The sequence below is a fragment of the Malus sylvestris genome, chromosome 11 (genome assembly GCF_916048215.2).
Source record: "Malus sylvestris chromosome 11, drMalSylv7.2, whole genome shotgun sequence".
Lineage (NCBI taxonomy): Eukaryota > Viridiplantae > Streptophyta > Magnoliopsida > Rosales > Rosaceae > Malus > Malus sylvestris.
The window spans coordinates 29,271,215-29,286,666 of record NC_062270.1 but is presented as its reverse complement, the minus strand read 5'-3'; the positions used below and the strand labels follow the sequence as shown (position 1 = coordinate 29,286,666).

Below are 15,452 nucleotides of genomic sequence, written 5' to 3'. Positions count from 1 at the left end.
GATGATGGGTGCAAATAGAAAACATAACTAGAATTACTTACATGAAACGAGGTGGTGCCTTTTACATAATGATACATTGACATATGCAAATTTTTTTAACATGACAATATACTTTTAGACGGAAACACCAAATGATGGTGAAACCATTTCATTAAGAAGAAATGACGGAGCCACCTTAGGCCCAGATGGGGCGAATGCACCTATTCAGCTTTTTGGGTATACAAAAAATGTACATGTTTGTGACATTAGCAAGGTGTATAATTAGTTTACTTACTCGTGACATTAACATTATCTCTTCCAGTAGCAACTGCCAACTTTAAGCATTTTCGGCCATGAAATTTCTGAAAAATCTATTGAGAAATCGAATGAGAGATCAATGAATGAATGATAACATGATTATTTTTATATAGAGAAATACTTAATAGTATTGGTAATGAAGTCGTTATGTAACACTTTCGAAATATGAAAACACGTCGAGAGATATTGTAATATGTTGTATAAAAAATCTAATGGGTTAGTATATAAGTATTTTGTTTAGTAAATTTTTTAGCTTTTTGTCAACATGCCCCCATCAATTTTGATCGGAAATCACCGCCGCCAGCAATGTCGTGCATTGATGACAACATACCCAACAATGCTAGGGTATCCTTCTTTTTTTACCTCAATCCGCCTAACCTTTTCGATTGACTAGTTCGTATACTTCCAAAATTCAATTAGGGTAAGCTTATAAAGCTCAGTAGGGACATATACCTTAATATACATAAAATTGACAAAATTCAAATATCGAAGAAGTAATTAAATACACATATGAAATGATATATGTGAATGCAATGCAAAACACCTTCTATATTCATGTTAATTCGTATCATTAAACAACTAGACCTACATGTCCCATACCATACATTTTACCACTACGTAGTGATATGGAAGCTCAATTATACGAACTAACCCTCTTCCCAAAACCCCTCTTTTGTTAGTTGTTTTGTCTAACTCTTTGTCGCCAGTCCTGAGTAACCCGATAAATATCATGTGCACTTTAGGCTGACCTGAGACCTGATATCTACCAAAAGTAAGGCTCAACTACACAAAAGATTCTAACCACTTCTATAATCTCCATACTTAATAATCCAACCATTTCCAACACGTGAGTAATTCACATGAATTTCCATTCCATTCCTTACATAACAAGCATAATCAATTAATCATTCAGAAAACAACATTAAGATCTAGCTAGTTCGCATTCAAAACCAACATTCATATCCCAATAATATATCAAACAATATGCAAATGCAGTATTGATACTGATAATAAGATGAAGGTTTCCCAAAACCCTATACTGTAATTCCAAAGCATAGCTCCATGCGACACAGTAATCAAACTGCCAATTCAGCTTGTAAAATCCCATTTACAAATAAACTCACACTTATTTTCTTAAGCTAAGAATAAAATTAATGTAAGGAATAACAAAGCTTTTAACTCGAAAACCTTTTGTTTAGGCCACCTCTAACCGAAGGGTCTAGAGGGCCAGAGGGCCGAAAATAGCTTGAAAACCATCTCCAATTAAGGGCCAAGCCAAAGGGGTCGTGGGCTCCACTGGACAAAAAGGACCAAAGGGCCAACCGGCTGGCCCAAAGGAACCAGCCAGCCAGCCCAGGTCGGGCCACAAAGTTTAAACACAAGGGCTAGTTGACATCAGCTAGCAACAGCTAGCTGACGTCAGTTATCGTTGGATTTGATTTTTTTTTTTTTTTTGCGCCAAAATTTTAAAAAATTCTCATTTTTTTCCTATAAATACCTAAGCCATTCTTACACCATTTGTCACATAATTTTCACCATTCCTACACCATTTCAATTCTCATATTTTCTTACCTCTTCTAATAATCTTTCCTTCAATTTTTTCAATAATTTTTAAATGGCCTCATCTGCAATGAAAGGTAGGGCTTGGACTCGAAAAGAAGATGAAACTCTTTGCAGGGCTTATAGATGGGTCTCGAAAGATAGTGTGAGGGGGAGTTTTCAAACAAGTGAAGGTGTTTAGAGTCGCGTGTCCAAAAAATACTATGAGTTCTACGAAGGTACCACTCCGCCGATACCTGAAACCACTTGAGTAGTTCTTCAAGATGGAAGAAACATCTTCATCCAATTTGAATAAATGGTATCAAGCACTGTTAGCAACCGCAAGTAGACATGAAAGCGGCGCCAATTACTAGGATGAAGTAAGTGTTTTCACAATTTATTTTAAATATTTAATTATATTACATTTAATTTCCTTTAATTTTTGTAATTATATTTAATTATATTACATTTAATTTCATAAATTAATTTCCTTTAAAGAAACAAGGGTAAAAAATCCGTCTTCGAGTGAATGTTCCATACCTAGGGCTATGGGACGAAACAAGGCCCGAAGGTTGAAGGAAAAGGGCAAGGCAAAGGATGATTGTGTTGCTCAACAGGAAGTGGTGGCCTCATTGCGATTAATGGCGGAGCAAAATGCCTTTGCCACAAAAGAAAAGAACTGTAGGCATGAAGAACGGGCCAAACAAATACAAGAAGAGATGGATGATAGGAATATGTAAAGGAACACTTCAGATTACAGTCCAATGAGTAAGGCCTATTTTGATAAAAATAAAAAATAAAAAAAAAGAGGGAAATTATGGCACGGCAACAGTTGTTTACCTCCGACTATACTTCTATAATGGAAGATGATGAAGATGATGTTGATTATGGACTTTAAATTTAAGTTGTTTTTTTTTAAAAAAAAATTTAGTTTTAGTTTTTAAATTTAAATAATAAATTATGTTTGGCCATATAGCACTTTGGCCCTCAGTTGGAGATGGTTTTTTGTGATAGGGCTATGTTTGGCCTTATGGCCATATGGCCCTTTGGTCCTCAGTTGGAGATGGTAAGAAATATGACCCTGTATTGTTCATTAAAATATTAATTTTTTGGAGGGCCAGATGGCTAAAACGAGCCATCTGGCCCTCCTTCAGTTGGAGATAACTTTATTATACAACGTAGAGTGAAAAAGGGACCAGACTATGAGTGCACCATGTGTGTCTGTGTGTGTATAATATAATTTTAAGATAAAACAATCTTGGTACTTATACATAGTAAACACAAATACAAATTCTGACATGTCAATTAGTAGGTATATACACTAACTTACATAAAAGAACCAGAGACTATAGGCATATATATGAGTTTACTCATAAGCTTGTCCGACTAGCTTAAGCAAGGGAAAATAGTTAAAAAGATATCAGACTTAATCAATAAATTTGGAAATCTGTAGATGCAGGTATACAGAATACATAATTATATTCATTTCAAAGAAAAACATAATCGATTCTCTTATCAGGCCAAACAAGACAGCAAACATGGAGCTGAGAGTTTAAACTCACATATAAGAACACAAATTTAGAAATCATGGTGAAAGATTAAAACTCATACATATAAAGATATGGGAAAATTGATTCTTACGGAGATTTGTGCTCAGCCTAAAGGTCCAAAAGCCAAAATATTATCTGATTTGTCCAAAAACTCATCTCTAACTGATGGCTAGGCTATATTCTATAAAGCCCACCAGACCATTATTTGGCCAAAAGGGCATTAGGCTGGACAAATGTAGCCCCCTCTTAGGCCATCTCTAATCGGGCCGACCAAAAGGCCATAAGCCAAATGATAGCCCGTTTTAACACAAAACTCATCTCCAATAGAGGTTTGGGCCAAAAATCCTGGGGGACCTAACGGGCCAAAATTCAGCCATATGCCCAGCGGATTAGGCAAGCATAACCAGTCAGCCAGCACGTTCAGTTGGGCCCAACTATGTTGCCAGCTGACGTCATGTAACCTTTTTTTTCATAAGACAAAATTTAAAATAAATAAATAAAAATTCTAATTTTTCCCTCTAAATACCTAAGCCATTTTTACACCATTTCTCACATCCTATATACCTATCTGAAAAATTATTGAGATTATATCAAAATAAGAAATCAGAAACCTTATTCATTTAACGACAAGTGGCACTCGAAATATGTCCAAAAACCTTATTTTAATATGACAGTTTAATTCAATTAACTAATAAAATTAAAGAACAAACTTAAAATAATTACTTATTGAGGGGGCTAAAAAATAGCCCCATTTGATGGAAGATGGTCTTAGCCCTTTTTTTGGAGCCCAGCTCCTCAATTGCAATGGTTGATTCAAATTCTACGATTAGATTTGAAAACATCTATAGGTAGTTTAGTTAATTAACCAATAAATTTAAAATATAAACTTAAAACTAATAAATTATTGAGGGGCTATGTTTAGCTCCTTCGGTTAGAGATGGAATATGAGTATGGTTTGACACTGTTCATTTAAAAGAAATCTTTTGCAGAGCTATAATTTTGGACGGAGCTATATTTAGTCATTTCGGTTGGAAATGGCCTAAGAATATGGAGATTGAATCTTCTTTCCTCCAGGTTCTCTCCCTCTCCCTCTCGAGTTTCGTCTCAATCTTGATCGAGCTCTTTCTTTCCATTTTCTTTTATTACTTGTTGGAAGTTTCCTAACACGTATCACTCATGTTGAGAACTAAAGTTCTCCATGATTAATCCGTTTAAAGCAAACCATGTCTTCGAAATTGAATGTTCTAACTTTATATGAGTCTCCTACACCACCAATCACAATCTTGGTCCTTGCTTATAAGTCTCCTATAGCACCAATCACAATCTTGCTCCCTCCATTTGTGAATTGTCAAACTGTAACAAGTTTGGTTTCACTAAGTTTCAAACAAAAACTACTTTATATGAGTACAAGTTGTAAAGCTCCACTTGACTACAAAAAGCTGTGAAACCATTGAAGCCACTAAGAGCAAGTCCACCCCTAAGGACTTTGCGCCAGCACCCAGCGCATTTATCCACTCAAGTGAACAATAATAGACTGGAGTGAACAGTAATAGGCCAAGGCATCTCCATCCCTAAAAAAATGCGCTGGCACCCAGCGCATTTATTTGGTGTTTTTTTTTTAAGTTTATTTCGGATAAGATTTTTAACCAATTTCGGATAAAATTTCAAATAAACTTAAAAAAAAATACACACTAAAATAAAATTACATACTCATCAAATAAACTTAAAAAAAACACACTAAAAATAAAATTACATAAACTCATCAAATAAATTAAGGATGAGCTTTTTGGTATTTTTTTTCACACAAAAAGTATATGAAAGCTTTGGTAGAAGGTGTAGAAAATATTGAAATGTGGTGTAAGGTGGAAGATGAGGGTTAGGTATTTATAGAAAAAAATAATAAATTTTTTTAAATTTTACCGTATTTTTTTTTAAAAAAAATCTGTATTTTTTTTATATTTTTAATTAATTTTAATGTAGTTAATTAATCTGGACCGTTGGATTTGAAAAATATTCAAATCCAAGAGCCCAGGATCGGCCACGTGGCCAACGCCAGCAAATGGCCCAGCTTATTGGTCAGCCTGTTTTGTGCTAGCCCAGAGACCAGCTTGGGCTGGGTGCCAGGCTGTTTTGTAGGTTGGAGTGAATGGACAGGGTCCCAACCTGTTTTTTGTGCTGGGTGCTGGCCTAATCCACCACCGTTGGACTTGGTCTAATAGTAAGGATAGAGCTAAATAAACCTCCACCATGATCTTTATTCAAAGGCTTATGCCTAAAACATTAAGAATGGAAGTACTTCTCAAAGAGGATTCTATGACTTTTTTATTCGCTCCTACGAACCGTTGCAATCATGAAAAGATGATCTCTCATGTTGAAGTAAGACATGATTCAAACTTTCACATCCATGAATAGATACAATTTTGTAGTTTAAAGAATCTAATCATTTTTTTTCTCATCCTTCTACGCCTCTAACTTGCTCTTGAAATAATTGTGCAAAAAGCTAAAACTTATTAAATTCTCGAATCTGATTACTACTACAACTATGAGAGAAACATTCCACTCGAGCTCTACCCGTAGATATCTCTTGCTCGCAAGCATCGTCCGGAAATATGCACAATTATTTTATAGAGGCCGACTCATATAAATTATTGGAGATGGTTTCACTATGGAGAGATTTTTCAATGCGGCAGGAAAATATGGTGGTATATTATATGTTATTATACAAATAGTAATATATGGGTGTTAAAAAATTAATAACTTAAAAAATAAAATTTTCCATCATTTATATAAAAATATCACTCTTATTCCGGTCATAATGAAAAATTCCTTCGTAAAAAATGATTGTTTATGAGCCGGTCCATCTAGCCGGCCCCGTGAACTCAAAATTTTCAAATACTTCCTCGAGTTCTTTCTTCGTAGCACTCCTCTGTCCTCCCCCACGACAAAACTCACAGTACCTCCTTATCCCAAAACCCGTCTCCCTCCGTGCAGCAGCAGCACTCCTCTCCATGACTTCCCTATTGCTTTCAACCAAGTTTTCTCTCTACCCAAACGGCACATTTCTCCATTTTATGTTCCCAAACAGACCTCAAAGAATCACCTTCCCCAGGAAAACACCGATAGCGTGCTCAGCCACAGAGCAGCCGAAGCGACGACAAAAACCGCCGAAGAAGAAGAAAAGCGTCGCTGACGGTGAGAAAGGGGTCGACCCAGTTGGCTTCCTTACCAAACATGGCATTTCCCATAAGCAATTTGCTCAGTTCCTCCGTGAAAGGTATGTTCATATCAGTTGATTGGCCAAAACAATGGGGAAAGTTTTGAAGTGTAGAGATGTTAACTTGTTAATAATCTGTGCTTGGTTTAACTTTGGAAGAACTTCAGTAAGCTAAAATTAGAATTTTTAATTCCATTGGGTTTTTAAATAATTACTTGTAATTTTGGTTTGAATTTGCAGACACAAATCTGTGAAGGACCTCACTGATGAAATTTTCAATCGTCACGCCAATCTCCGGGATTTGGCTTCTGGGTTTGTTCCAAACTTAACTTCCATTCACTTCAGTTCAATTCTACTTGTTTTTCAATGCCTGCATTGATTAAGTTAAACTTCATCCTCTTAATTTAGCGGTCTGATTTTTTTAATGGAAACCTCATTCTTTTAACTAAAGAGGATTTGCATTCAAATGCGCTTAGATGGTTAATTCAAGTATGTTCGAGTTTTACAGTTGAGGATACTATAACTTATAACTTCATTTTATCATGTATGGAATTTGAAACCAAAAAAGAGATTCATTTGGTTGACCCTTTGGTGGTTGAGGTTTACGGTTCAGGGTGTAATTGCCATTTTCTTCCTCTAGGTTTGAGATATTGGGTATGCATCGACACCCGGAACACAGAGAGGACTATATGGAGTGGGCTCCAGGTTCAATAAAAGCCTAAACACTCTTTCTTTTGTAAATTATAATTGATGGCTAGTCACCAATTGTTCGGTACCACGATAAAAACTTGCTTCTGTGGCCTGAACTATAATGTTGTCTGGACTTTCCATCTGCCAGATGATATGTGTATGATAAGCTTGTCAAATACAGGTGCTCGCTACTGTGCACTGGTTGGTGATTTCAACGGGTGGTCCCCTACTGAGAACTGTGCAAGAGAGGGTCATTTTGGCCACGATGACTATGGATACTGGTTCATCATTCTTGAAGATAAGTTGAGAGATGGAGAAAAACCAGATGAGCTCTATTTTCAACAGTATAACTACATCGATGACTATGATAAAGGTGACAGTGGTGTTACCATTGAGGAACTCTTTAAGAAAGCAAATGATGAGTATTGGGAACCTGGAGAAGACCGGTTTATAAAGAACCGTTTTGAAATGCCAGCAAAGTTGTATGAGCAGATTTTTGGGCCTAATGGTCCTCAAACATTAGAGGAGCTTGAAGAAATACCAGATGCAGAAACTAGATATAAATCTTGGAAAGAACAGCATAAAGATGACATACCTAGTAACGCACCTTGTTATGATGTGATTGACAATGGAAAAGAGTACGACATTTTCAATGTCGTGCTTGATCCTGTGTCGCAAGAAAAATTTCGAGGAAAGAAGCCTCCCTTGGCATATTGGTTTGAGACACGCAAAGGAAGGAAGGCATGGTTGAAAAAGTACAGTCCATGCATTCCTCATGGGAGCAAGTACAGGGTCTATTTTAACACTCCTAGTGGGCCATTGGAACGAGTACCTGCTTGGGCTACTTATGTGCAACCAGGTAAATTTTCTTTTCTTTTGCTAAGCATAATTTGTTCATCCAACACTAGGCTTTTGTTGAAGATCCTTATGTAGAATTAGTGGCTATTTTACTTTCACAAGAGGTTTGATTTCAGATTAGAATTGGCTTCAGGTTAATAGATTTTCCACTTACCGCCATGTTTTGCGCAATTGGGGCTTATGTAGATTATTCTTCCTGCTTGTAACTGGACAAATTTCATGTGTGTGTCTGTCTCTCATTGTCTACCTCTCTAGCATCCTCTTGGTTTCCTTAGGAGTTTCTTATAAGCAATGACAGGTTATTATATTTTTGGTGATATCTTATAAACCTTTTTATATTATCTGCATTGTTTCGTAATTTGTACAGGCATATTATTTATTTATTATTTTAAGAGATATAGGAATGTTATGTTTCCTGTAATTTATTGATTTCTTATCAAAGCACTCTTTTGATTACCTTCAGAGGCAGAAGGAGAGCAAGCTTTTGCAATACACTGGGAGCCACCACCAGAGTATGCATTCAAATGGAAAAATTCACGCCCAAAAGTGCCAAAGTCTTTGCGCATTTATGAATGCCATGTTGGCATAAGTGGATCAGAGCCAAAAATGACTTCTTTCAATGATTTCACAGAGAAGGTAACTCCTGCAATTTTCATTTTAAATTTGAATCTGCTATATCTTTTATGGGCAATCAGATTCCTCAATTTTCACTCGTTATGTTTATTGCAGGTCCTTCCTCATGTAAAGGAGGCCGGGTATAATACGATCCAACTGATGGGAGTTATTGAGCACAAAGATTATTTTACTGTTGGCTATAGAGTGAGTCAGCCATCCTTTCTCATTATGTTCTCGGATTAGACATTGATTACTTCTGACTTGTAATGGGTTGGTTACATCCATATCATTATGATGTCAACCAAAAGAGGCATTTGTTCAAAAAATTCCTTTGATCTTGATCCTTGATTTACATGGCTGTTCAACAAACTGGTCAAACACTTTTATGGATTTCAGGTCACGAATTTATATGCTGTTAGCAGCCGATATGGAACTCCTGATGATTTCAAGCGGTTGGTTGATGAAGCACATGGTTATCACTATCATCCATTTAATTCCATTCATTTCATTAACCTGTAACCTTCAAGATTTATGTACGCTTTACTAGTTGTCATTCCTGCTTGGCTTGTTCAGCTTATGCAAAAGCTATTTTAATTGCTTGAACGTTACTATAATTATTATTATTATTATTATTATTTTGTTATTATGTGACATATTGAGCTTGGCTTCTAAAATTTTGGATTACAAAATGTAAAGGTAACAGCGTAGGTTTGTATGGTGATTGCATCTTGTTTGTAAATTCCAAAGGATTTATATCAATGACATGTGTAGCATAGAGTTGTCTATCAGCGCTTTTATTGTTGAACTTTTTAGGAAAAGAAAATCATTGGTAGAACAAAATGACACCATAGGCTGTCAATGGCATTAGCCTCTGTAGATAACAAGTATTTTCATTGCATGCTTCTTACTGATAATGTTCATGAAAAGGAATTCTATTTCTTGACTATTTTGGTGTCAATAACATGTTTTTCCACCATATTTTTTATTTAACAATTAAAGCTTACAAACTGTAACCTACCTTCTTTATTTACAGGACTAGGACTGCTGGTTTTTTTAGACAGAGTAGGAATAGATAACAAGTATTTTCATTGCATGCTTCTTACTGATAATATTCATGAAAAGGAATGCTATTTCTTAACTATTTTGGCGTCAATAACATGTTTCTTCAACATGTTTTTCCACCATATTTTTTATTTAACAATTAAAGCTTACAAACTGTAACCTACCTTCTTTATTTACAGGACTAGGACTGCTGGTTTTTTTAGACATAGTACATTCCTACTCAGCTGCAGATGAGATGGTTGGATTGTCACTATTTGATGGAACTAATGACTGCTACTTCCACGCAGGTATGTGTTTGTTTATACTACTTGTGCTTGTAATTGACAGTATGATAGGTCTCACTAGGAGTAAGCGTGTCAAATCCGGTGCCCAATTTACATTGAACCAGAGATATATTATGATTACTAACCGGGACTACTTGCCAATCCAACACAATATTGATTGGGTTGGTTTTGACTGTTATGGGAGAAGAGAACCTAAATGTTTGAAGGGCCAATGGACATTTGTCTTGAGACCATACCTGAGATGTGGGATGGATTCATACGTTTTTTTAAAGTAATAAATTATGGAGCTAGTTGTCAAACCTAAAAGACTGATTGGCCAAGAAGTGTTAGAATAGGCAGATAACCCTCCCGCTTTGATTATGAGGCCGAAAAGAAAACCTTGAATGAAGCGGGTTCCAAATGCTCTAACAGCCAAGAGGTTAGATTTGCGGTGATATATGAGGTATGGAGAGAAACCAGCCAAAACCGGGCTATGTAATTGTTTAAGTACTAAAGAATATCCCACCCAAAAGCTTATTCTCTTTGACAGCATTGGCCTTTGTTCTCATTTCATGTATCTTGTTCCATGATACACTATTTTCTTTACAGGTAAACGGGGACAACACAAGTACTGGGGTACCAGAATGTTTAAATATGGCGATCTGGATGTCCTGCATTTTCTTCTCTCAAATTTGAACTGGTAAATGTGAAGCTTATAGAATGGTTCAAAGTTTTAAAACATTAGTAGAGTTGCTTCTTTGGACCAATCATCATTTTACCACCTAGTTCCGTGTTCTAATACCACATTATCCTCTATTCTTTTTGTTTTGGGAAGTTTTTTTTTCTGTTTTTCTTTGGGTTTGAGCATAGTATCTCAATAATTGCAATTTTCTACAGGTGGGCCACAGAGTACCAAATTGATGGTTTTAATTTCCATTCACTCTCATCAATGATGTACACACACAATGGTTTTGCTTCTTTTACCGGTGACTTGGAGGAGTAAGGCATTTATTGAACCATCTACAATTTCGTAATGTGTTATTATTTACACTGATATAAGAACTGTCAAATTTTCTGGGCCTTAAACAAAGGCATCTTAACTTTCCAAGATATGGCTTATATCCTTATGCTGTTGCTAGTGAATTTCAACAATATTTACATGACTAACCTATAACAAGCTGGATTTGGCGTGCAGTATTGTATTATCATAATTGTATATATATGTGTACGTACGTGTGTGTGTGTGCGCGCGCTTTATGGTTTATATAAGAAGACATTTCAACTGCTTCTGTTAATAAATGGGTGGTTGAATTACATTCACTAAGCAGAATAAATGAAGTTTTACAAAACATAACTAGTAAATATAAATTCTTGTGTTATGTGAGCATAATACGCTATTTCATACTCAACCTCCTACTATTCTTATGATTGAATGCTAGCTATGAACTTGGAACTCAATCTTCATACTTTGGCAGGTACTGTAATCAATATGTAGACAAGGACGCATTGCTATACCTCATTTTGGCAAATGAGATACTTCATGTTCTCCATCCGAATATAATAACAATTGCTGAAGATGTAAGAAATTGATATTGAAATCGTTGTTTACACTTTACAGTATGAGAACTCCTTGAAGAGAAACTCACATAACATTTTTCTCATAGAACGCTCTTGAAAATTAGCATATAGTTGCTGCTAGTGGGCTCAAGAGTTCAGATCATATTGGGTTGTTAGCTCCACTGATTCTATTCTAACTTTGTATTCGAGTAGATCAGATTTATTAACATCATTGAAAATGGTAGCAAAAAACATAATATTCTCATTGAATTTATTCAGTGATATGCACTGTATTTTGTGGCTTCTAAAGAGTGATATTTTAATTATTTTCCAGGCAACCTTCTATCCTGGGCTATGTGAACCCATCTCTCAAGGCGGGTTGGGATTTGATTATTGTGTCAATCTTTCTGTATCAGAGACGTGGTCAAATTTCCTTGAGAATGTTCCGGACCATGATTGGAGCATGAGTAAGGTTGAACCATTTAATTGTGACACATTGTCTTAGAATCGAGTGGGATCGTGCTGTTTCTTGTTAATTCACTGATTGTTTTTCCATCCCACAAAGTGAAAACTAAATGACGTTAACCCACACTGTAGATTGTCAGCACATTAATGGGCAACAGAAACTATGCTGATAAAATGCTTGTGTATGCTGAAAATCACAACCAGGTATTAATCTCTTGCTCGTCAAAAACTATATTGACATACCTTACTCATAAATTCTGTATCTTGTTCTAATTTATTTGTGTTTGATTTTTGCTAAATCATATTATAACAATCTTGCATATCAGTCAATATCTGGAGGGCAGTCATTTGCAGAGATATTATTTGGTGAAATAAAGGATGGTTCTCAAGACATGGATAAATTACTGCTCAGAGGTTGTTCCTTGCACAAGGTATGCTACGTACCAGCTAGTGTAAATACATCTTTGTCATAATCAAAGTCTAAGTACAGAGTTTTATGTACTGCTTTATATACATACATGATCCCACACATGCATTGCTTCTGATATATGCATAATGTGTATCTGCATGTAATTGCAGTTGCAGTTTAGTGAAACACTTGCAATGACTGCAACATGTAATGTGTTGCTTCTGTAAGCTGTTATTTTCATTTCATATTTCTGTTTGGTCTGTTTATTTATACTTACATTTCGGTCTTGAGCCAGATGATCAGGTTGATTACTTTGACAATCAGTGGCCGTGCTTATCTCAACTTCATGGGCAATGAATTTGGGCATCCAGAGGTGACGTTACTGGCTCCTGCAAGTACAAGAAGTTTATTTCACGTGAGACGTGACTAATGATCTTTCTCATGTTTCAGTGTGTTGAGTTCCCCATGTCAAGCAACAATTTCTCGTTTGCTCTTGCCAACCGTAGGTGGGATCTTCTTGCCAAGGAAGGATTGCATCGGAACTTGTTTATCTTTGATAAGGTATCAACTATTAACTTTTTGTTGCCATCCTGTTGCCCTGACATGCTTACATGTTGTGATCTTGTGGCTCTCTCCGTTATATCTACTGTTGTTAATAGTGCTGAAAGCTGTTTAGTATAGATTTCTAATAACTTAAAAAGTCCCCCATAAATGCAGTTTCTCTAATTTCGCTCTTCGCTTTACCATTAACATATTCAACTTGAAGTTGCGAAGTATTAATTGGTCGTTGTTCTTGAGAGATTAAAACATCCCTTGAGATCATGGTAGCAAAGTAATTTTTATCTTTCTTCTTTCCTAGGACTTGATGAAGTTGGATGAAACTGAAAGAGTACTTGCGAGAGTTTTACCGAGCATTCACCATGTGAATGACAATACCATGGTACTGGTGAAACTAAACTCAATAATGCATTTGGAAAGAATTTTATGCCTTCTACTGATTATGATATTTCTTTGCTATTTACAGGTAATAGCTTACATGAGAGGCACCCTTCTATTTGTATTCAACTTTCACCCAACAGATTCTTATGAAGGATACGGAATAGGTGTAGAAGAGGCTGGAGAGTATCAAGTAAGTTTTATCAAACAGCTTTGAGTAGTTTAAGTCAGAGATATGGTTTCTAACTCGTAATTTGCATTGTGTTCTTTTATTATATGTGTGCTGGCATGAATACATGGATTCAGGGTCTGTTGGAGATGATATATAGTCTAGTTTAAATTGGAGATTTTATATGTATATATCTTTTATATATGTTTCTGTGTATGTCAAGCAGTTATATGTATTAGTCAAGCAATTATATGTATTTGTCTAACTGTAGAGCTTCAAGTAAATGAACCTGTTACTTTTCTGACCACAGCTCGTGCTAAATACGGATGAAATAAAGTATGGAGGTCAGGGACTTACAAAGGATGATCAATATTCTAGGAAAACTATTAGCAGAAGGTAAGTACTGACTACCTTTTCAATATTTCTTGTCTTCTCTATTTTACCCGTTTGTGATTGCGTGTTTTTTAGTTCAGTTTTGGTTACTTTCTTTGATTCAGTGATTGATGTTGTTCTGTCACCACTGTGCTTGGTCTTTGCAGAGTCGATGGCCTCCGAAACTGCTTAGAAGTGCCTCTGCCTAGTAGGACTGCCCAGGTTGATCAATTTTTCTGCACGTTGTTTTTGTTAGTATTTTATTTTGTGGCTGTTAGTTTTCCGTGCTTTGGATGGCTAGGGGTTGGCGCTACTATTCTTAAGAACCCCTTTTTCAATTTGTGATGTATTAAGTAGTTGTTAAACTAGACTACATTTCGACGTTCATATTTATTTGGTTAAATTTCTTGTGTGCAGGTTTACAAACTAAGCCGGATCTTGAGAATATAAAGAGTATTGCACTCAGAAAGCAAATTGCAAGCTGACTTTGAAGAACGAAAGCTAGCACCTACTACCTACCGGCCATCACGTTAAAGTATATATGGCTGTTCACCACCTTCACGAGTGACATTGATGAGGAGATCTCACAGTTTAACAAGAAGTTTAAGCATTCAAGAAGAAAGGCTGTGCATTGGTATATCCTCTACGTTATCGTGGTTCTTTCTTTTGGAGATTCGAGGGTGCTAATCTTATTTCTCCCAAAAGCAAACTCGAGGAAGCAATGCATTGTGTCCAGCAAAGAGGGTTCAAGCTGAACTTCTGGATGACGGGAATTACGATATTCAGCGAAGAGGGTTAAAGCTGAACTATTTCTCACCCTACCTCCTCAAGGGGTAAATTTGAAGAGCATGCAACATATATAAATTAGGCTGGACGTCAATTCTAGCTGAGGAAATGCCGATAGGCGGCTGGTGGAGGGTGTGTGTTGAAGTTTGGTAGTTAAGACTTGAGAGAAGCATATGATAGAAAGTAACTTAATCTTTTTCTTTTTTTTCCCCCTTCATAATCTAAGTATTTATTTCAGAACAAGAATTTGAGGAGTACATAACAATTAACAGGTTAACATTTAAGAACATGGCGGTGCTATTCACACATCCATTTTCAACCGTCGGATTGAATGAATTTGTTAGGATGTTAGATGACATCATCTTGTGGTGATAGATTTACAATCATATTAGTTAGAATTGAAGGATTCCTACAAATAGTATCCTGTAAAAGAAGAAAGGCAATTAATGAAATAGTGTTTGGTATTTTGGTTTTCCTGAATATCCTTTGATGTCGACGGAATATTCTGCCGGTGACAATAAATTTGGGAAATTCTGGTCAACGTCGACGAACTAGGCCACTGTCAGCACATGATGACATGTGAGTTCCTTTCAAACACTATTAACTCCCGAAACGAGCAAACAGAGGGAATATTTGAGTATTTTTCCTTAATTGTTTGAGTTGACTAGTT

At 36.0% G+C, this 15,452-nt stretch overlaps 1 protein-coding gene across 1 annotated transcript; it reads left to right on the top strand.

Annotated features, from left to right (window-relative positions):
• Positions 1-6,281: 6,281 nt before the first annotated feature.
• On the top strand, positions 6,282-15,246 carry LOC126589639 (1,4-alpha-glucan-branching enzyme 3, chloroplastic/amyloplastic). The gene is made up of 21 exons (XM_050255000.1): positions 6,282-6,660; positions 6,841-6,912; positions 7,241-7,305; positions 7,472-8,149; positions 8,612-8,784; positions 8,878-8,967; positions 9,160-9,235; positions 10,005-10,112; positions 10,698-10,788; positions 10,986-11,087; positions 11,564-11,666; positions 11,980-12,117; positions 12,243-12,314; positions 12,437-12,541; positions 12,815-12,892; positions 12,970-13,080; positions 13,379-13,459; positions 13,544-13,648; positions 13,935-14,020; positions 14,164-14,218; positions 14,414-15,246. The coding sequence occupies exons 1-21, from the start codon at positions 6,395-6,397 to the stop codon at positions 14,444-14,446; spliced, it is 2,688 nt and encodes an 895-aa protein (XP_050110957.1). The 5' UTR covers positions 6,282-6,394; the 3' UTR covers positions 14,447-15,246.
• The last annotated feature ends 206 nt before the right edge of the window (positions 15,247-15,452 follow it).

What these genes read in the sequence shown, in the direction of transcription:
- LOC126589639 (XM_050255000.1), top strand. Translation starts at nt 6,395, where the DNA reads ATGACTTCCCTATTGCTTTCAACCAAGTTTTCTCTCTACCCAAACGGC. An exon ending in ATGAATTTGGGCATCCAGAG is followed by an intron (nt 12,893 to 12,969) that starts GTGACGTTACTG and finishes CTCATGTTTCAG; the next exon opens with TGTGTTGAGTTCCCCATGTC. An exon ending in AGGAAAACTATTAGCAGAAG is followed by an intron (nt 14,021 to 14,163) that starts GTAAGTACTGAC and finishes TGGTCTTTGCAG; the next exon opens with AGTCGATGGCCTCCGAAACT.